This window comes from Moschus berezovskii, chromosome 1 (genome assembly GCF_049115385.1).
Source record: "Moschus berezovskii isolate FMDL1 chromosome 1, NW_MosBer_1.0, whole genome shotgun sequence".
Taxonomy (NCBI): domain Eukaryota; kingdom Metazoa; phylum Chordata; class Mammalia; order Artiodactyla; family Moschidae; genus Moschus; species Moschus berezovskii.
Window position 1 is genome coordinate 119,857,506 of NC_142460.1, and position 21,698 is coordinate 119,879,203.

Below are 21,698 nucleotides of genomic sequence, written 5' to 3' on the forward strand. Positions count from 1 at the left end.
AAACAAGAGGATGATACATTTGCAGTAGAAAGAATGATGACTCCAACAAAGTCATATCCAAAGGTATAATGTAACCGTTGTCATCGTGCATTATCTTTTTCTTTGTGTTTTCCCTTAGAATGCTGATTTGAAGAAAAGAGACTTTAAGCCCTTTGTTTTTTTATTCTTAAATTCACTTTCATAATTTTGCCTTTTAAAAGGAAGCTTCCACGTTTTTGTATTCTCTCCTGTCACGGTTCCTTAATTCATTACTTTCCCTGCTGGTTTCTTACCTTAGTGGGGAAGTTCATTAGCTGTGCAGAATGTGGTGGATAATAAAAACGTTCGAGGGTCAAGTAGAGTGTTCACACTGTTACTTGTTCTAAAGCACCCAGTTTATGCTGAAAGGTAAAATATTGGTTTTTCATCAAGAGATTAGCCCAGCAAGCTCAAAATTTCATTAAGAATTTGTTTTCTTATCAGAAGTGGAGATAAGTCCAGTGATATTAAGATTTGAAGTTGAAATTACAAGTTGAGTATTGTAATACATTTCAACAGGAGATTGATAATATAATTTTGATGGATTGGTTCTATGCTGAGTGAATAATAAAAATGTTTCAGATGTGCCTGGCAGTCAAAGGTTGTAAATCAGAATAAAACTACCAATGAAAATGAAAGTGGTACTTGAGAAAATATTTCTAAATTAAGTGGCAGAACAGTATGCTTTATTCTTTTGTACTTGCATGTGAAGGATATCTGATACAAAGAAAAGTTCTTGAGGTATTATAAGTAGTTAATCCAGGCTTGTGTGTGTGGTGTGCTTTCACGTGACAGCATTGTCCTTTTATGAAGGTGTGGACTGAACGAGCTGTACATTTAACCTGACTCTTACTAATTATTTCTGCAGTATTATTTTTAAGGCAAGAATTCCAAGTAAATTGCTTTACCTAGATTTTGAATTGTTAATTTTTTTTTAGAATGCCAAGAAATACTGCCTTCTTCCAGAGTGAGCCCACAACTGCCATCAGTAAATTTCATTTGTTTCTCAGCCTGTGTTAAGTCACCCAGGGTGACTTAACTGTGACTGATGTCTGATTGTTGTGTATTAATTCTAACATCCTTCCTCTGATGAAATTCTAGGCTGCCAGGATATCGCAGATGAGTTCAGAGCACAGGAGATTGATGGACAGGCTCTTCTCTTGCTCAAAGAAGACCATCTTATGAGTGCAATGAATATCAAGCTAGGCCCAGCCCTAAAGATCTGTGCACGCATCAACTCTCTGAAGGAATCTTAACAGGATCATGAGGCTTTGAGATAACAGCAATTGTATTCTTAAACAAACTTGTAAGGGTAAAGGCTCAAGTTGGCCTAAAATATTATCACTTACTGTGGCAGATAGCCAAGCACATTGGGATCTCTGCATCAAAGGCTGACATTTCTTATACAGATACAATAATTCATTATACATTTTCATAATTAGCTAACATGGGTGAATTAATTTTACAGGTTACACACAACATTGAAAGACTTGTTACAGAGGGTCATGATATTTTTCAAAGTGTTTTACTAGATAATTTTTTAAAGGTGATGTTTATCATTAATATAAAATCCTTTTGAAAGTAATTTAATAATTTACATTCTCCTCTTTTGATTTGGTTTTCTTATACATTTTTCTACCCTATAAGTTTTCTATAGGTTGTCATGAGAGATATAATTTAGGAGTAATTAAGGAATAATTTTGGAGTCCAGTGACTGGAATTGTATGCAATCAGATATCAGTGTATGTTTTTTAGAAAAAACATGTCTGTTAAACAGTTGCTTTATCTATAAAGAGAATTGCATTCTAGCATGAGTAATACTGATCTGGAAGTTAGAAGATTTGGTTTCTCTTGCAAACTTGATCAAGAATTTGGTGTGACTGAGGAAGTTTGTTTTCCTCTTAGTTTTTGTTCATTTAGAGCAGTGGTTCTAAACAGAGGTCAGTTTTGTTCCCCAGGGGACATCTGACAATGTCAAGGGACATTTTGGTTGTCATAGCCTAGGTGTTGGGATGGGAGAGGGTTGCTATTGGTATCTGGCCTGTGGAGGACAGGGATGTCACTAAATATCCTACAAATGCACAGGACAGCCCTCTACAGCAAAGAGTTATTTGGTCCAAAATGTCAGTAGTGCCAAGATTGAGAAACCGTAATGTAGGAGTGATTTTCACTCCTGGTCTTTTTCACCCAGAGGGATATTTTTGCGGGAAAAAAATAGATGAGACGTAATAAGAAATACATTGTATAATGGAAATATTTCAGATAGCATTAATGTTCTGCTGGAATATTGTTCCCAGCTTTATGCATTCTAGAAAAAGAGGGGAAATCCATTAAGTTGGCATATAAAATGAGGACTAGCATACCAATAATTTGACACTCAGAATTGATTCATAATAATAATCTTTCATATCTCTCTGCGCTGATGAAAGCATAATATGATTATGCCTTAAGAACCAGGGCTTGGCCTTTGCTGGCAGGGCACTAGTTTGTAGTGGCTATGTGGTTGGTCTTTGGATTTTTCTAGTGTTGAACAAGGTGGATCTAGCTAGAATGCACATTCCTTTTTCCTTGACTAAATCCTTGTATGCTTCCTGTAAAGCATTCTTGGATAAATTGAGTCTAATTTTGTTACGTACATGTTTTAGGGAAAAAATCTTTAAAGCAAAACTTTTCATTTAACAGTTAGTGTTGCGTTAGAGTTATGGCACTAAAAGTTGTTGTGGGAGCCCTGTAAGCTATATGTAGTCCTGGACATCAAAAACATTTGACTCTTTTATCATCTTCTCTTTACCATACAGTGGAAATGTTTTAGTAATTGAAGGAACATACACAGATATTTGGCAGAAGTTCAGTAAGTGAGGAAGAGTCCATGGGTTTCAGTCATTGTCACTGATCTTTTCAGAAAGATTGTGTTACGCTATTAGAAGACTAAAGATGTCATTAAAGACATCACAGATATTTATCTTTTGGCTTTGTGTACATTAGAGAATGTTGATTATTTTTATACAGAAATACAGCGGGTAATTTTTTTAACCTTTAGATGCCTCTTGTTTGAATGTATGCTTTGTGGGATTCTTTTGTGTAGTAACGTTTTTTTAAAAAAAAAGATGTTTACTGATAGTTATGTGTAGGATTAGAATATGTAATATAGTATAAGGCTCATGTTCCAGACCTACAATAGCTTGTAGTGTGTGTCACATATTTCTTTTATATCACATTTTTAATTACTGGATTAAAGTTTCAAGGAAAGGTAGGTACTCTACAGTCAGTTTTCATTTATTAGCAGTTAATCTTTATGACAGGAGTTGTTACATGCTTTGACTTTTCCCCTCAGCTTGCAATTTCAGGACACAAGTAAAGGCTAAGTGTTAATGGGAGCTGGTCCACTGTTTGAGGACTGAAGGGCACAAAGGAAAATCTCTCCTGGAATTAAAACTTTGTCATAGACGATCCATAGACAGTTCATACAAAATTGATTCTGTGGGGATAGACTCCTCTAGCAGTAATGATGACTTCCCATAACTATTATCGTTACGTAACCTTTAAGGTGTTGACTTGGAGCTGCATTACAGGTTTTCCTTTCACTTGCTCTTCTGATGCCAGTCATCATGTTCTTACCCAGAGCCCCTGTGCTTCACGCCAAGAACACTTACAGGGGGTTTCCATTGGAGAGCACCTTATGACCCTAAATGTTACAATAATGTTAAAACAGTCCAGATCTTCTGTTGTCCCCACTCAAAACAAACTTAAAAAACACACTTGCTTTTTTCCAATTTATTCTAGAAATGGCTCATTGGCTTTTAAGTAGTAGCTTTACCATTGACACAGCTGTTTCTGGATGATTTAATCATGTGAATTCTAAAATTTCATTTATATATCTAATGGATATAGATGATAACACTGGATGCCCACCTCCTTCCTGAGCTCCAGGCACAGTTTTAGTATGAAATAGGTGGGGTGAGGGCTGTTACTCTCATTTTCCTTCATATTACTACCTGTTTCAGGATTTTGATTGAGAGGGAATGATAAGCAGAAAGGGGACATGGGAAGTTCTTCTTTCTTTTGCTACCTAAGTTTGCATTTTCTGACTTCTTCATACTGAGGCACTCTTTACCCATTAAGGAAGGAAATCCCTACAAGTCTGAAATTTTACTTGCATTAAACCCATGTGTGCTTAAGAAAGGAAACAACTGGTTTGTAAAAATTGTTTCTTAAGTGATGAGTGTTTTCCTCAAGCCTTATGTGGGCATGTGTCTTACACAGCACTGCAGCTTTGATAAGATCAGTGAGAGTGCTGTCCCACAACCTGTCGCTTTCTAAGGGACTGGTTATTGTCCCGTGATGGTACTTTTAATTTGCTGGGGCATTCTCTAAACAGACCCTTTGTAAAGTCCCAGTTTAAGGGCTGTCCCCTCTGAACAGAGAATATGGAGTAGGAGGAGAGCAATGTTAGTGATGGAGCTTGAGGATAGGAGAGAAGCAGACAAGAGGCCTGCCACTTCTAGTTTATCCCACCTTAACACTTTTGAAGTTAATACTCATTTTACCTAGTTTTAAATAGAAAAAAAGTTTTTTTAGGTAGCCAACTTAAATTTTTGACATAGCTAATTTTCCCGTATCCAGTGTGATACTGTAGTCAGACAGTGTACTCAAATCCCAGTCTTGGATTGAAATCTGCCCTAGTGCCTCATGTCACCTGACTTGTTCAGCTAAATATTATGAAAACCCATTGTTTGCATTTGCAAGGTTTTGGTACCACCATGGCATAAAGTATGATAGTGAGGCAGTGCATATACTGTGTAGTTTTAGGCAGTGTTCACATGGTGTAAAGAGTTTTGGAAAGAAGAAACTATTACAGATGCATGGGAAGATGCTGTCTTCACAGCCCTATCAAGTGGGAGAGATCCCTGGCTGGACACTCTGTTAGAACATTTCAAAAATGTATTTTCAACTAGAACAGCTTGGTTATATTTTGTTGTTTGAAGATCCTCCCCTCATTGAATGGCAAGAACTCAGGCTGCCTCTGAGCAACGGGCATTGAGGAACACTGTTGCCTAATAGGATGAAAGGGCCTCATTCCCCCTTACCTCCTCAAGCCCAAAGGAGACTGACAACTTTCTTCTTTGCCCGAGAAGCCCTACAGGTAACTCTGTAGTAGGGTTAATTTCAGGGAGGAACTAACTGGGGCAGGAGTTTCTAACACCTAACACTCGACTCATGCCTCTGAGCAGCCTCTGGGCAGTGGGAGCTGGCCACTCTGCACAGTGTCTGCTCAGTTGTTTCCTGCACACTACTGCTGGGCCTTGGGGACGGTTTTCTAGGGGAAATGACAGGGAAGTGGAGGAAGAAACAGAAAGAAAAGCATTCCAGACCCAAGAGGACAATTCAGTTAACTGAGTGAGGTTGTATTGTATAGATATGGCCATTTGTAGTTCAAATAAATTGTAATGGTTGGGTTCCATTTACTACAATAAACAGGATATAGGGTTGATTTTTTTCCCTTAATGTCAAGATTTACCTGCAATCATTCTTTTACTCTCCTGATCAAATGATCCTGCCCTTAGGAGCATGTTAATAGTTCCAGTGATACATAAATCAGTGATTTTTGAATTCTGAGAAAGATGAACAGCTGGTATAGTTGGGAAGAGTATTTGTCAAGAACTCAAAGACTTTATGAGTTATCAGGTTATATAGAGGAGAGAATATCCATTTTCAGATACTCCAGATCAATCAACCTGGTGGGTTACTACAAAGAGAGGCATTCTTAGGATAGTATTTTGTTAGGTTGTGTCTCGGTATAAGAATTGGATGACTAGAGCTGTAGGGTTCTGTTTTCTTAGTGTGGATTTCAGTAACTACAAGCCTACCTCTTTCTTTGATGCACGGTAGTGTGGTTCTTGAAAAAACTTTAATCTGCTTTCATCAAAATTGGTACTTCTGAATCTACTAGAGCATTTTATTTTTATCTTAACAGTTATGATTCAATTAAATAAGCACAAATGCAGTATTAGGGAAAGTAAATATGCAATCTTATTAAAATTTAATTTCAACCTATAAGCTGTACACTTTAGAAAGATTCTTTGGGAAGATACTCCTTTTTTTGTTAGAAGTTCAAAAAATGTATCATATAGTTTTACTCATAGCACTAATATAAGCCATTTCTTCAGTAAAAAATGTTGAAAATTATATTATCTTCTTTGGAAAATTCCTAAATTTTTAAGAATTTTTAAAAGTTTTTACATATTATTTTTCAGAGCTTATTTAATCTATTTTAAAATAATACTATGATAGTTGTTTTTGAAAGTTGTAAAGCACTAGTACAAATAATAATCATCATATTCCAGAGCAAAACATGTGGCTTTTTCTGAACTTGCATTTTAGTATACTTGCATGAAAAGGGAGACCTGCCCTCCTCCTCAGATCTGAAGCCCAGCTTCTCTAATAAATGCTCTCCCATTCTGACACACACCTCTTAAAGTGCCATGTTCATTGGAAGCTTTGGGAAATGCTTTCCATAGTTTCATTTTTCCCCCACTTTGAACAGCTTGTGAACATTTAACTTTACTTATCAAAGGTGACTATTTCAGCCTCAGATTAGGGAAGAAGTACATTAAAACATTTTTCTCTACTGCCTTTGAAAAGTACAGTTGCTGTCAATGATATTGGTGGTATCAGTATGAATCCATAGAAAACCTGTGCCAGGGTTTTAAAATATTTTAAAAAGTAATGAATGAAATTTAATTTGGACAAAAGAAATCAATTGATAGTAGTTGTCATTTATTGACTTAAAAGTTATACTTTAGGGACTATTGTCAATGTTAAATCCTTGATTTTTGTGGAGCTTTAATGGATGGAGGTGAAAAAGTTGGTGATTATAAGAGTGGTGAGGAATGGTAGTGAAATGAACATCAACCTCTTTTAGAAAAGGAACTTTATAGTCTTGCCTCAAGCAAACCAGATGTATTCATTGCTAAAATCTTTTCTAATACTTATGTTAAAACCATAATTTTAGGTAGTACTAAATAATTACTTCAGTAGCAAATAATAGGTGGACATAATCATTAAATGAACATGGTAAGTGAAGATAAGATACTGGCTGGGAGACGGGAGTTTTACTTCTAGTTCATAAATTAGCTGTGTGACATCTTAGGCTATTACTAAGCTTATAACCTGTTCCCTCTTCTGAATATACAGTATGGAGCCTATACTACTCAAAAGGTTGATTTTGTTTATATCATCTTTAAGCTGTATAAACTATGATTCCAGATCACACAGTGGGGTAGTTTTTAAAGTTGCTCCTACTTATTTATCTCTTAATTTCTTTTTTTAATGATTTGTTTCACACTTAAGAGCTTTGGCTAAAAGATAATTATTTATTATGATCCATTTCCTGGGACACCCACAGTCTTTGTTCTCTTTAGGATTAAGGTAGAAAATTCACACAGATGAGCTAATTGAGATTTTTTTAAATGCTTGCTAAATCACTAAACACTGTGATTCATTTATCCATTCATTTAGCAAACCATTTGAACATTTACTATGTCGTGTGCAGTGTGTGGTTGGCATACCTGACTTAAGGAACTAGTAATAACAAAATCCGCTCTTGCCCTCAGTTTTGATTGTGGCATAAACAAACATGTAATTATTACTATTTAATGCAAAGTTGGAGCTGATTTATGAATTGGGTAAAGGATTAAGCTAGGTGATATCCAAGGAGTCTGACCGAATCATAATCACAATTCCTATAACACATTTTGCATACTAATCCACGTACCTGATTAGGTTATAAAATTAAAGGTACTTAATATTAGGATTTACATTTTGAAACTATTTTTTAACAGCCCATATTTCTCAATTATTTTGACACGAGTCTATTCCAGAGGTGTTGGTATGCAGGGTGTGTGACAGAACAATTACAAGGAAAGCTGGTGCTGGCTTACTGTATACATTCTGTACTACGAAAGCTTTCCACCCAGTATTGACAGTGCAGTATTGACAGTGCAACTTGAAAACTGAAAAATCTCAAAGGAGCTTGCTGAACAGGTTTAGTTTTTGTGTTTCTTTTTAAAGCAAGAAATACTACATAAAATTCCACAATTATTACAAATATCTACTTTTTAGAAAGCACACATCTTTTACATAGTAAAAGGGTTTCCTTTAACATGCAGAGCCTGTAAACAGTAAAACAGTTCCGTGCTTGGAGCGTGAATTTACAAGTATTTGGCGAGCAAACGTAGGATGGGAGGATCAATTTAACTGGGTAGAAATTTCCTTGCCACCAAAGGATTCTGAGTTATGGCGTAATTTCCTGTTTGACACAACTTTATATTAATTTCTCCATAAAGATGCAAAATGAAAAAAGATTAAAAAAACTTTTCTGTATCATAGTTACAGCTTTTTAAAGCAGCAAAATGTCCAAATAAGTGTTAAGAATAGAATCTGTAATAAAGTGTTTGTAAATAGGAACACTAACATCCAAGTAACCAGATAGTCTGGGTTTAAAAATTTTTTTCCATGGTACTGGTTAAAACTTTTAAAGTATTTTAGTTTACCTAGTTTTTCAAATATTTTTGCTGTTAAAATATTACATAAATATTTTTTGTATGTGTATTCTAAATTTTAAAAAACCAGTTTGAGTGTGAAAAGATGGTAATAATTTTAGACATCTAATTTCCAAGACATTTAACTAGATTCTTAATCACCTCATTCAAAAGCATGTTTTTTTCCTAGGAAAAAAAAGTCTAAGTAAGCTCTAAAAATTATCCTCAAAGTAAGGGGTGAGCTTGTAATGAAGGTTGGAGTTAAGACAGCAGTGTGCAGAATGGAGGCTGACACGGGTGTCAGGCATTTCAAGCCTCTTTGTTGAATTAGTCCTTTTTGTCTTCTTGCTTGTTGAAAGCATGCTTTTTGCTGTTGATTTAACAAAGGGAGATTGTGATAAATTTTTTTAAACTTTATTTTTGATGCTTCAAGCACATGTTAACTGATCTTTAAAATTCCTCCTTTTAGTTCCTCCCATTGTCATAAAATAGGATTTTCGTATTTTAAAATCTCAAACACTGATCCACGCAGAATGAACAAACAGCATCACCAAGGGGAAAGAAAACATTTTTTATCTTTACAAAAAACAAATGTTAAGATTATATATAGATGTATTCTTTATGTTGGATATTGTACTAGAGTCCTCCTTACAGGAAATGAAATAGTTCTAGAACTCTTAGCATTAGCGTTCCTAGATTGGTGTCTGTAGCTACCAGTTTTAAAATGTATAACCTGAAAATGAAGTTAATTTTGCATTGTAAGAGCACACCATGATCTATGTAAAAAGATTGTCCATTTGGTGTATTTTTTTAAAAGAGAAAAGCACTTTCATATTAACAGTAGCATGTGTATGAATTTTAGATTTTCATATTTGTTGTGTCTGTATTCAGTGAAGTAAAATTGAACATTCAGATGTTTGTTGATGGCAACATTAACTGTTAAATTAAAGCACCTTATACTCTGCTGCTTAAACTTGCTTGTAATTGCACCTTTGTTAACCTGCACATTTTCACATAGAATATTGTTGTAACATTGCTTCATGTGGGTCTGGATGGAAGGTTAGTGGGCCTACAGGATCATTTATTTATATTGTTTATATTACAATAATATATTGTAGACCAGTTGTAAGTTCATTTCTTTACAAATAAAAGCTTCTTCCATTTGGCTGGTCTATTGAATAATTTTTTTTTTTAAGCCTGCGAAGAATGGGGCATCTTGTAAACCAACTGCTTAACAAGGAGCTAGAAACAGTATACATTTTCCAGATTTAAAATTTTCAGAGTTTTAAGTCTTTACTAATTAATTAGTAAAATAGTTTTAAATATCTCAGTCCCATGTATGGTCAGTTAGAAAGGCATACATTAAGAAGGAAAGGAACACAGAAGCAGAGCATATTTAGACATTGACAAATTAGATGGTGTCTTTGTAGTTTAACTGACAGTGATTTCAGATTACTCTGCCATTCAGATTGCTTCACTTTAGTTCTCAGGCAAGAACTTGTCCGAGGTAAGTATGGCAATTTCAGGAGACACTGATAGTGATGACTGGGGAAAGAGGTTCTACTGGCATCTGGTGGACGGAAGGCAGAGGTGCTCTGGAACATCCTATGTAGTACATGGGGCAGCTCCCACAACAAAGGATTATCCAACCTACAACAGTGCTAAGGATAAGAAATTCTACTTTCACACTATGGTATATTGCTAATGTGATTACGGGTTGCCATGTAGATTCTATGACAGATCTAAGTTACAACTGAAAACAAATCTGGTATGTCATGGAGGAGGCCCAGTCACCACTCCCAGTTCTTTATGGTGAGCGACAAAAACTCTGCTCTTAGGAATATTTGCATTAAGAACAGATGTATTTTAAAAAATTAGCTAAATTTAAATTGAGCTAATCCTTCCCTTATGTTAAAGAATATTTAAAGAAAACAATCTTGATTTTCTTGCTCTGAGTTTAATAAAAATGTTTATTTAAATCGGAACAGTTGGCAGAAGAATCGCAGATTTACATAACAGTTTGTATCCAGTAGTTTTCTGGGTAACACAAACACGAGTATGGCCAACAGGTATAAATATGTTTTTGGAAGTATTTTGTTAAAAACTAATAAATATAGCCCCCAAAAGACACATTCTGAAAAGGTATGAAAGTTTGGGGTCGGGGGAGAGCTTCAGTTCAGTTAACTATATGTCCCAAAGCTTCATTCTTTCCTGTTTGTAAAATTATTAGTCTTGTAGCTGTAAGTTTTAGTCTTAACATGGTAACATATCAACATATTATTACAGATACAGGCTTTTCAATTTGCTCAAAATTACAAAGTATAAGTGGAATGAAGCAGCATTTCCAGTTGACAAATGGATCCACAGGTAATGCCATGTCTCTAAAATTAAGTTTGTGACAATTAAACCAAAAAATTGTAGCAATGAGAAAACTATTGACAAAGTACAACCATGGAATGTTCATTTCGATGTAAGCTGGAATCTGTACTTTAAGTAAAAGGATAATTACTTGAAGTAGTACAAATGGTAACCACGTACCAAGAAAACAGATGATCAACTTGGGCAAGAGTGTTTTTTTAGAGTTCATGGTATAAGAAGAGTGGGATGAAAAGGGGAAATACAGGATAGTCTCATTCATGTAGGAAGTTATCCTAACAGCCTGTACCAAGGTAATGACTTCTGACCAAGAGGTTATAAAACCAATAAATAAAATTGTCACCATGGAAAATGACAGCCAGTAACTCTGAGCACCAATATAGAAAGGACATTGAGAATAAACATTCTGTGCCTTCAGGCTCTGGTAGATAGCTGGATCTCCCAAAACATAAGTAAGGACAGAAATCCAAATTAAAATAATTGTAAAGAAATAACATACTTTTTGACACTTAAGTGGAAGTTTGGTGGCTGTAGAGAAATTCAGGTAATAATCTATACAAGCTATCAGGAAAACTGGATAATGCAAAAAACCGTAAGTAAACGAAATAATTTGAATAAATAGGCAGATGTGGTATTTAGTAAACCTAATGCCTAAAAGCACAAAATCCCTGAAATAAGATATAATGGAAATATTCACCAAAAGTAGAAGATCAGTAAATGCTAGTGAAATGCAAAAATATTCCAAAAAATTTTGATGAGTGTTTTTCCTTTTCATTCCTAATGTAAGGATATTTAACAGTATTTTCCCAAGTATAATCAAGAATAACAGACAGTTACCATCTAGAAGCTGATGTGTTTGATGCAGCTGGTACTGAAAAGAGCAGTTCTCTGAATTAAGAGCACTCATTTTTTGAGTTAAATTTCAAAGGCCTGCTGCTACAATGAAACAGTGCTTCACTTGATTTTCCATCCCTGCAAAGAAAAGTGAAAAGAAAACCTTGATGCCATCATGATGTTCTCACTACTGTAAAACTTTACAAAGCACCTCAAAAATCTATTTTAATCCAGTCATTTCCCCAAATAATTAAGCTTATATTTCTCACACAGAACACTTACACAGAATACGATCAAGAAGAATTCAAGCATATACTCTGGTCATTCTTTGAAATGCAGATGGTCAGAATTCTCACATCTATAACCAAACTGCTTTATTTAAATTAGTTAACTTACTTTTTTAGGATAAATTTCTTGAATGCCCTTCTCTTCCTGATTTCAATTTAAATTGTTTAAATTCGAGATATTTTTTTAAAGCTAGATAAACACTTTATTTACCAGAGCCAAAATTTAGGCTTCAAATAGCAGCCTGATCAGAATACTCAGAACAGTCCACTGATAGCTGTTGACTGAGTTCCCTCTGACTCTAGACATTACCTGGTTTTGTTTTTCTACCCATGAAATTTAGATAATACTCATGAGGCCCCTTTAGTATAGCTGTTTTCAAAGCTTTTTAGCTGCAGGATCATCATCTAAATAAATCTCCAAAGCTCAAAGATACAAAGCAGATGGTTCAGGTGAAAATCATGAGAATACTGGTAAAGGAAAGATTTATCTTCTGGAAGTGACCTGTCAAGTGTGTCACCTAGAGAAATGAAAGAAGATAGGGAAGGAGCAGGCTGAGCAGAGCTGCCTGAAAACATCAAGAATCGCTAGGTAAGTGCAAAGGAACAGGAAGGGAGCTGCTTAATTTTTTATCCTGCATTTCACTTAAACCTCCTGTTGAAATTTATCATAGTATTTTTTTTTAAACATGTAGCATTCACAAGGCATAACAACATTTAATGTGTAGAAAATATAGAGTGAAAACTAAGTCTTCCCATCCCAAGAAACATTTTTAATGGCTGCATAATAGCCCATCATAAGGAGGTATCACTTTTAGCCTGTCCCTAATTGTTGACATTCATGAGTAAGTTTTTTGTTACTGTTGGGGCTGGTGTTTTTTTTTTTTTCCTTGCTGTTATACACAGTGGTGGAACAGTCTTGCAGAAACAACTTTGGGTCAACTGTGCATTTTGTCTTTAGGATATTTCTTGAATTTCCTTCTTTTTCTTCCATCCTTTCCTGATTTCTTCCTCTTTGCTTTTTCCTGCTTATAAAGTTGTTCAAGCTCCATTCCTGTTCCTTTGCACTTACCTAGCAATTCTTGATGTTTTTTTAAAGATATTATACATGTACAAAAGATACACATCAAGTTATTAATATGGTATTCCACTTACAGGTTTTTCTGAATTTCTCAAGCTTTAATAAGGGGGAAAAAAAGGGAGTATCAAGTCTAAGAAGTAAAAAAGACTGAAACTGCCTAGAAACAGGTAATACAATTAATTTCAAGGAAGCTATGAAGATCCTGTCTGAGGGTAAAGAAAAGAAATTGGTATGGGAGAGGTTTGGTCACCAGTTCTGTTGACAAAATCAACTGTAATTTGACAGTGTCTCTCTTAGTTGAGAAGAGAATTCAACTCTTCTCAACTAGGCCAACTTCTAAGCTTTTATATTTGTCTTTACATTACCCAGTTTTAGCAAGAATGTTGCTAAGTTGGTTTAGCCAGAATCTCTCCCCCTCTATGTCTGATCCTCACCATCCTTCAGGTGATGTCCAACCACCTTGACCTGCCTTCAGCAAGAATTCTGATAAGTCAGTTTAGCTAGAATCCCCTCTCACCACTGATGTTTTCCTTGGTAATAGTCCATTCACAGACCCCTACCTTCTACCTTGGCTGTAAATTCCCACTTCTATTGCATTTGAGCTTGAGTCCAGTCTCCACACTACCCTCCACACCCAACTGCAAAATCCCAGGATTGTGGTGCCCATGCCTATTGCAATGGTCTTAAAGTCTGCCTCACTGTTCCTTAACAAGGATCATGAATAATTTTGTCTTTAACATACTCTCATGGATATATATCTATCTTGTCATTAAGGCACACAAATAATGTACCTATTTACACACACGTATATATGTAAGATAACTATAAAAATCATCCAATACCTATTTCCATAACTATACATTATAAAAGAACAAATCAAACAAGTTCTGGGTTTATGCTCAATTTTTTTAACTATACTCAAAATACACCATAAACTTTACCCTCTCAAAAAAGTTCCATTCCAGATTTGATACATCAGGGCACAGAATCATGGCTACCACCCTGACGAATGCTACTGGCTTTGGGTAAGGAAACCTGGGTGGAATGATAAGACCATATGAAATCCTCCTTGTGCCAAGGAAAGAACTGGCTTAGTTTTAAATGGCAGATGTTGGAAATGGGGGAGGGGAAGGGAAATGGTATGGGTTCATAAAGACCTACTTTTAAAAAATATGTTTAGGATTAAAAGAAAGAATCATCAGTATAAAATGATTGTATCCTTTATAACTCCTATCCAAAATTCAAAAAGTAAAGCTAAGGAATTGTGTTTAGGAAATATCCAAGGAATGTTTGCCAAGTTTCCACTTCACCACTGACTCTCTGAGGGGAGCTGCTTGAGAAAGGTCCCTACAGGAGGGAAGTAACCCTGAGTGTCTCCCAGGGGCTAAGGAGGGTCAGAGAAGAGGAAGGGGGTGGGGGCAGCCCCAGCCAAGGAGTCACAGACCAAGAACCTCTTCAAAAGAAGATTGGGAGAGAGAAGACAAGTTTAAAATGGCAATATGTAAGAGACTCACAGAGCTGGAAGAAACTTCAGAGGCAAGAAAAACAAGACCCAGGGAAGACAGGCAACTGAGGCAATAAAAAGCAGTCAAAGGGAAGTGTGTTGGAAAATGACGTGGAAACCAAGACTTTCTTAGGTGAAAATGTTACACCCCAGGGCCCCCAGAAACCACTGAAAGTATTTAAAATTGGAATATTTTGTTGGACAAAAGTCCTTTGATAGGTTACCTGTCCTCAATCTTCCCTTGACTACTAGGGTTCAGAGATTTATTAAGATATGATCCTTTCCTGCATGATGTTTTAGACTACTTATGAATCAAGTCATGCTCTTATACAACTTAAGAAGTTAACGTGCAAGTCCTTTACAAGGCATCTTTGGGCTTGCTGTGTGATCTGGCCAGTTTAGAAGTATTAGCAGGCTAGGCCTGAGAGAAACAAAACATTATTTCTTTTCACTGACCCAATCTCTGCTTTTCCATGTATTAATACAACCCAACGAATTCTTAATGACACATTATACTTACTCTGCTTTCTCCAATAGGCCCTTCTTGGCTGATGATCTTCCTATTTTACTTCAGTTTCACTGCCTTTAATTATCTTATTTTTGGTTCCTGGCACACCAAAAAGCCATGCAAATAAGCTGTGTGTGAAAGAAAACAAAAAATAACCATCATTAATAGCCATCTAAATAACTGCAGCTCAGTGCAACTGCCTCCAGATCTCTGCTTAGAAAAAACTATTTGTGGGATTAGAGCAAGTAACTGTTTATAATCTTTTTTCCAGCAAAAGGAAGAAAAGAGACACTTAGATTGTGTGTGTGTGCACACATGTGCTCAGTCATGTCTGACTTTTAATGTTTTTTGAAATTAATTATTTTAATTGGAGGCCAATTACTTTACAATATTGTAGTGGGTTCTGCCATACATTGACAAGAATCAGCCATGGGTGGACATGTGTCCCCCATCCTGAACCCCCCTCCCACCTCCCTCCCCATCCCATCCCTCAGGGTTGTTGTCCCAATGTACCGGCTTGGAGTGCCCTGTTTCATGCATGGAACCTGGACTGGCGATCTATTTCACATATGGTAATAGACATGTTTCTGTGCTATTCTCTCAAATCATCCCACCCTCACCTTCTCCCAGAGTCCAAAAGTCTGTTCTTTATATCTGTGTCTCTTTTGCTGTCTCGCATATAGGGTCATCGTTACTATCTTTCTAAATTCCATATGTATGCATTAATATACCATATTGGTGTTTTTATTTCTGCATGTCCAACTCTTTGAGACACCATGGACTGCAGCTCACCAGGCTCCTCTGTCCATGGGATTCTCCAAGCAAGAATACTGGAGTGGGTTACCATTTCCTCCTCCAGGGGGTCTTCCTGGCCTAGGAATTGAACCTGAGTCTCCTGGGTCTCCTGCACTGGCAGGTGGGTTCTGCATCACTGCTGGAAGACCCTGATACTTGGATGAAGTCACCAAAGACCCTCAGATACAAGTGTGGATAACAGGAATCCTTCACCCACAGGTTCAGAGCCTAACTAGCAGTTCTCAAATTGTTTTGTTTCAGGACCTTTTGACACTTGTTCCGTGTTAACATAACATTTTTTTTTAAGTGAAAAATTACTCTTTTCCCAAACAAAAAAACTGAGTGAGCACAGTTGCACTCTCACATTTCACAAATTACTTCAGTATCTGGCTCAACAGCAGGCGGCTGAATTCTCATCTATAAAAATCAGCTGCTATATCACACATGTAGCTTTTGTAAAGTCTGCTGTACATTAATGAAAGTTTGAGAGTAAAACAAAAAAGGTATATAACTTCATAGCATTATTACAATCAAATGACTGTTACGCAATATCAGAAAAATTTAACAAAACCGTCTGCATTAACAGGATGGGAAGATGAGCACAGCTAACATTCTGGTCTATTGTTATACAGAAAATGAGATTAGCCTGTAGCTGGATTTGCTGAACCTCCTGAATGAAGAAAGCCTGTGGGAGAAATAATGTATTAAGCCTTGTCCAGCGTTTTCACAGACTTTTTTCCTAACTCTTACAAGCATCATGAAAAGTAGGCATTTTTTCCTATGAGGAAACACTCGGGGGTTAACCAGCACATTTCCCTGGGATGACTTCAAAACTCTTCAGGAAGCCCCAGTTATGGCTCAGCTCACAACTGGAAATGTAGAAGGGGATCTAATTTATGTGAATGAGCTTTCCAAGTAAGAGTGACTATGCAGATTACTGGTACCCATAGGAGCGGAGCAGAGTCCCTCACGGTACTCTTCCTGCCACAGGGAATTCCATGTATTCCAGACGGTACAGCTCAACACAGTGGAACCTGTCAGCCTCGGTCCTTGAGTGACTGTGTGGGGCAGAGCAGCAAAGCCCCTGGGGATTCAGAATGGATGGACAGTGTAAGCAAGAAGACAGTCTGTTATGTCAAGCTGGAAGGATTTATGATTATATGTTATGGCCTATCCTGACACTTAAAATGCCTTGTAATTCTCTGGACCGTTAACATTTCCTTAAGGAACTTCATGTATTATTTACATTATCAGAATTTATAAATCTATAGTAGAAAAAAGAATTTTGAAAAGCAGCAATGCAAATATAAGAAAATAAGGAAAATAAAAATTCAGTTTTAATTTCCACTAAACTAACTGCTTTTGCACTGTATTGTTCCGACATTCTTATATTTGCCTATAGTGGAAGAGAAGGTCTTGATTCAGCGACCCAAATTTTCACCTTAAGAAAAAGAAAAGTAAGGGAACTCCCTGGAGTCCAGTGATTAGGACTCTGCACGCTTACTGCTGAGGGTCTAGGTTCAATCCCTGGTCAGTGAACTAAGATCTCACATGGTTCACAGTGTGGCAAAAAAAAAAAGAGTAAAGTAAATCCCAAAGTAACCAAGGGAAGGCTATCATAAAGAGCAGAAAACAACAGAAACTTTAAAACACAACAGAAAAAACAGTCAAAAGCTGGTTCTTTGAAACAAACAAAAAAACTAAAACAAAACTGTAAACCTCCAACTAAACTGAGAAAGAAACTTATGAAAATTAGGAAAGAGAGGGCCTCAGTACAGATCCTACAAACATTATAAAGATAATAGGGGACTATTTAGAATAATTTTATTCCAATAAATGAGACAACTGTGATGAAACTAACTGACAAATTTCTGGAAAGACATGAACTACCAAGACTCATTCAAAAAGATCCCTTAAAAAAATAGGGCTCATAGGGCTTCCCTGGTGGCTCAGTGGTAAAGAATTCACCTGCGAATGCAGGAGACACGAGTTCAATCCCCGATTTGGGAAGATCCCATGTGCTGAGGAGCAAGCTCCAGAGCACAGGAGCTATAGCGACTAAAGCCCAGTCAAGAGTGCATTCAGCCGCAACTACTGAGTCCATATGTTCTAGAGCCTGATGTTGGCAACAAGAGAAGCGGCTGTGATGAGAAGCCCTCGCACCACAACTAGAGAGTAGCCCCCATATGCTGCAATTAGAGAAAAGCCTGTGCAGTGACGAAGACCCAACCTAGCCAAAAATAAATATATAAACACATTTTTAAAAATTCCTATTAAAGAAACTGATTTGTACTTAAAAACCTTCCCACAAGGAAAATTTTAGGCTCTGATGTTTGCACAGATGGATTCTGCCGAACATTTAAGGAAGAAATACCAAAGAGAACAGAAGAGAGAAACACCTTCCAACTTATTTTACAAGACCAAAACAAAGACATTTCAAGAAAACTAAATTATAAAGCATCATCCCTCAAGAATACGAGGCAAAACTCCTTAACAAAACATATGCTATGAAATTAAATTCATTAATATACAAAAATAATAATATGACTTAATACATCATAGCTAATGCAATCTCGGTTTAACACTAGAAAATCAATGTAATTCATCATGTTAACAGAATAAAGGAGAAAAACTATATGATCATCTGAATAGATGTAGAAAAAGCACTTAAAAAACCCAACATGATAAAAAAAACACTCTCACAAAAACAAAGAGAAGGGAACTTCCCAACCAGATAAAAAGCACCAATGAAAAACCCAAATGCTGAAAGAGTGGTGCTTTTCCCCCTACAATCAGGAGCCATCCAAGGATGTCCACCCTCCAACCCTCCTCAACATTTCATCAGAGATCTTAGCTAACACAGAAGTCATTAAGAAGAAATAAAAGGCATGCATATAGGAAAGAAGTAAAGCTGTCTTTAATCATGAGTGATATGATCATGTACTTAGAAAGTCTGCAGTAAAAGCTACTAAAATAAGTGAATTTAGCAAGGTTGCAGATTATTTTTTTAATCAATTTCTATATACCAGTGATATTGGAAAATGAAATCACACTTGCCATAGCATTAAAAATATGAAAAATGTAGGGCTAAGTTTAACAAACCACATGCAAGCACAGTATTCTGAATATTTTAAACACTCAGAAATAGTACTTGTGTATGCTTTTGTATCATTTGTGGACAAAAACTTATAGACCAGTACAAAAATAAATCCTCTTTTGCAACTGATATGTTCAGCATATCAGTTTTGATACAGATAAGAAGGAACATGATACCTAAAACAGATTCAAGTAATGTGGGTTCTGATACACACAAAGGTTGCTTCCAGGATTATAGAATTGATAATTTAAAAGCACAAACTATGAGGGAAATGATTATATTGATTTAGTACTCTAATTTTAGTGTTGACATGAAACAAGGATGGCTTTTTTAAGACTTTTCATCTTGAGAACACAATGTCTGTACTTCAAAAGTGATCTGTCCTAGGATGTGATAGCTTAGGAGTGAATATGATTTCAACTTTATGCATGTTTAGAGGGTGTGCAAAATTAAGAACCAATAAGATCTGTCTCCTCTGACCCTAAACATGGTCCTAAGATAAACTGCTTGAGAAAACTGGATCCCAAAGGTTACAGGTGGGGAATTTTTGAAGTGTGTCCATATCCCACTGGAGATCAAAGAAGGTGACCTCAAAGAATTCTGGACTGACAACTGTGGACTGGGCAAAAGCTCTTTTTAAAAGGGCGATCTTGCAGATTATGACTCCAACACTGGAGGAGCTATGGTGACTGGCAGTGAAGGAATCAGAACGTGTTAAATTCCTCAAAAAGGTACTGAGTCACACGTAATTTAAAAAGCCCTTTACACTTATAAAGACACTGCAGAAAGAAATTAAAGAAGATCTAAACCAGTGAAGACATTTATGATGGCTTGTAAGACTCAGCAAGTTTTTTGTAGAAATTGGCGAGCTGATTCTACAACTTATATGGAAATGTAAAGGGCCCAACAGAGCCAAAATAATTTTTAAGAACAAAGTTGGTGAACTTACATTACCTGATTTTAAGAACTGTTATAGAGGTACAGAAATAAAGGGAGTATTAGCATAAGGGGGAGAAGAAAATGGCAACCCACTCCAGTATTCTTGCCTAGAGAATCCCGTGGACAGAGGAGCCTGGTGGGCTGCTGTCCACAGGGTCACACACAGTCAGACACGACTGAAGTGACTTAGCATGTATGCATGCATTGGAGAAGGAAATGGCAACCCACTCCAGTATTCTTGCCTGGAGAATCCCAGGGACAGAGGAACCTGGTGGGCTGTGGTCTATGGGGTCGCACAGAGTTGGACACGACTGAAGCAACTTAGTAGCAGCAGCATTAGCCTAAGGATGGGATTCCCGGTGGTAAAGAATCCGCCTACCAATGCAGCAGACACAAGAAACACAGGTTTGATCTCTGGGTTGGAAAGATTCCTTGGAGCAGGAAATGGCAGTATTCTTCCCTGGAAAATTCCATGGACAGAGAAGCCTGGAGGGCTACAGTCCATTGGGGTCACATAGAGTCGGCCACAACTGAGCAGCATTTCTGTAAGGATAGTCCTATAAACCAATGGACCAGAAGAGAATCCAGTAGACTCACACACTTATGGTCAGATGATTCTCAACAAAAAGACAAGTTAATTAAGAAGGGAAAGGATAGTATTTTCTAAAAATGGTGGTGGAACATGGATATCCATATGGGAAAAATTAACCTTAATTCTTACCTCACACCATACACAAAAATAAACTCCAAATGGATCATAAGACTAAATGTAGAAGTGAAGCTGAAATTTGTAGAAGAAAACAGAAGACCTTTGTGATCCCAGTAGGTGTATTAGTTTCCAAGGGCTGCCATAAAAAATTACCATGGGGTAGTCAAAACAACAGAAATTAATTTTCTCACAGTTAGTTCTGGGGGCCAGAAATCTGAAATCAAGGTTTCAGCACAGCTGTGCTTCCTTACAGCTCTAGAGGAGCATCCTTCCTTGCCTCTTCCAGTTTCTGGAGACTCATGGCATTCCTTGGCTTGTGCCAGCATAACACCTGTCTCTGCCCCCATCTTTACACAGACATCTCCCCTGTGTTGTCTCTGCGTGTCCTCTCCTCTTCTTGTAAAACCCTGGTCACTGCATTCAGGGCCGTCCTTATTCTGGTATGACCTTATCTTCATTACACCTGCAAAAACCTATTTCCAAATAAAGTTGCATTTCAGATAGATAAGAATTTGGGGGGGACCCAAAGTTAGTGGAGGTGATAGAATTCCAGCTGAGCTATTTCAAATCCTAAAGATGATGCTGTTAAGTGCTGCACTCAATATGCCAGCAAATTTGGAAAACTCAGCAGTAGCTGCAGGACTGAAAAAGGTCAGCTTTCATTCCAATTCCAAAGAAGGGCAATGCCAAAGAATGTTCAAATATCATACAACTGCGGTCATCTCACATGCGAGCAAGGTAATGCTCAAAATCCTTTAAGCTAGGCTTCAACAGTATGTGAACCAAAAACTTCCAGATGTTCAAGGTGGATTTAGAAAAGGTAGAGAAATCAGAGATCAAATTGCCAACATCTGTTGGATCATAGAAGCAAGAGAATTCCAGAAAAATATCTACTTCTGCTTCACTGACTACACTAAAGCCTTTGACTGTGTAGATCACAACAAACTGTGGAAAATTCCTAGAGATGGGGACATCAGACCACCTTACCTGTCTCCTGTGAAATCTGTATGCAG

At 36.8% G+C, this 21,698-nt stretch overlaps 2 protein-coding genes and 1 non-coding gene across 11 annotated transcripts in view; 2 read left to right on the top strand and 1 right to left on the bottom strand.

Moving 5' to 3' along the window:
• Window positions 1–9,723, top strand: part of PHC3 (polyhomeotic homolog 3) — a 79,113-nt gene extending 69,390 nt beyond the window's left edge. For 8 of the 9 annotated variants that reach the window (XM_088839183.1, XM_088839194.1, XM_088839195.1 and 5 more), the window contains one exon: window positions 1,120–9,723. In XM_088839183.1, the coding sequence (XP_088695309.1) occupies window positions 1,120–1,274 (155 nt within the window). In that variant the 3' untranslated portion in view covers window positions 1,275–9,723. The remainder of the gene's footprint in view (window positions 1–1,119) is intronic. The other variant, XR_016038116.1, reaches the window with a different exon arrangement.
• GPR160 (G protein-coupled receptor 160) overlaps window positions 9,259–21,698 on the bottom strand; it is a 60,105-nt gene continuing 47,665 nt past the window's right edge. Inside the window, 3 exon segments of the mRNA XM_088839227.1 lie at window positions 9,259–10,832; window positions 10,834–11,906; window positions 15,158–15,273. Of these exon segments, the coding sequence (XP_088695353.1) occupies window positions 10,812–10,832; window positions 10,834–11,841 (1,029 nt within the window). The 5' untranslated portion in view covers window positions 11,842–11,906; window positions 15,158–15,273 and the 3' untranslated portion in view covers window positions 9,259–10,811.
• On the top strand, window positions 19,087–19,209 carry LOC129553806 (small nucleolar RNA SNORA40). The gene has a single exon (XR_008685524.1). It is a non-coding gene; the product is annotated as a small nucleolar RNA SNORA40 (small nucleolar RNA).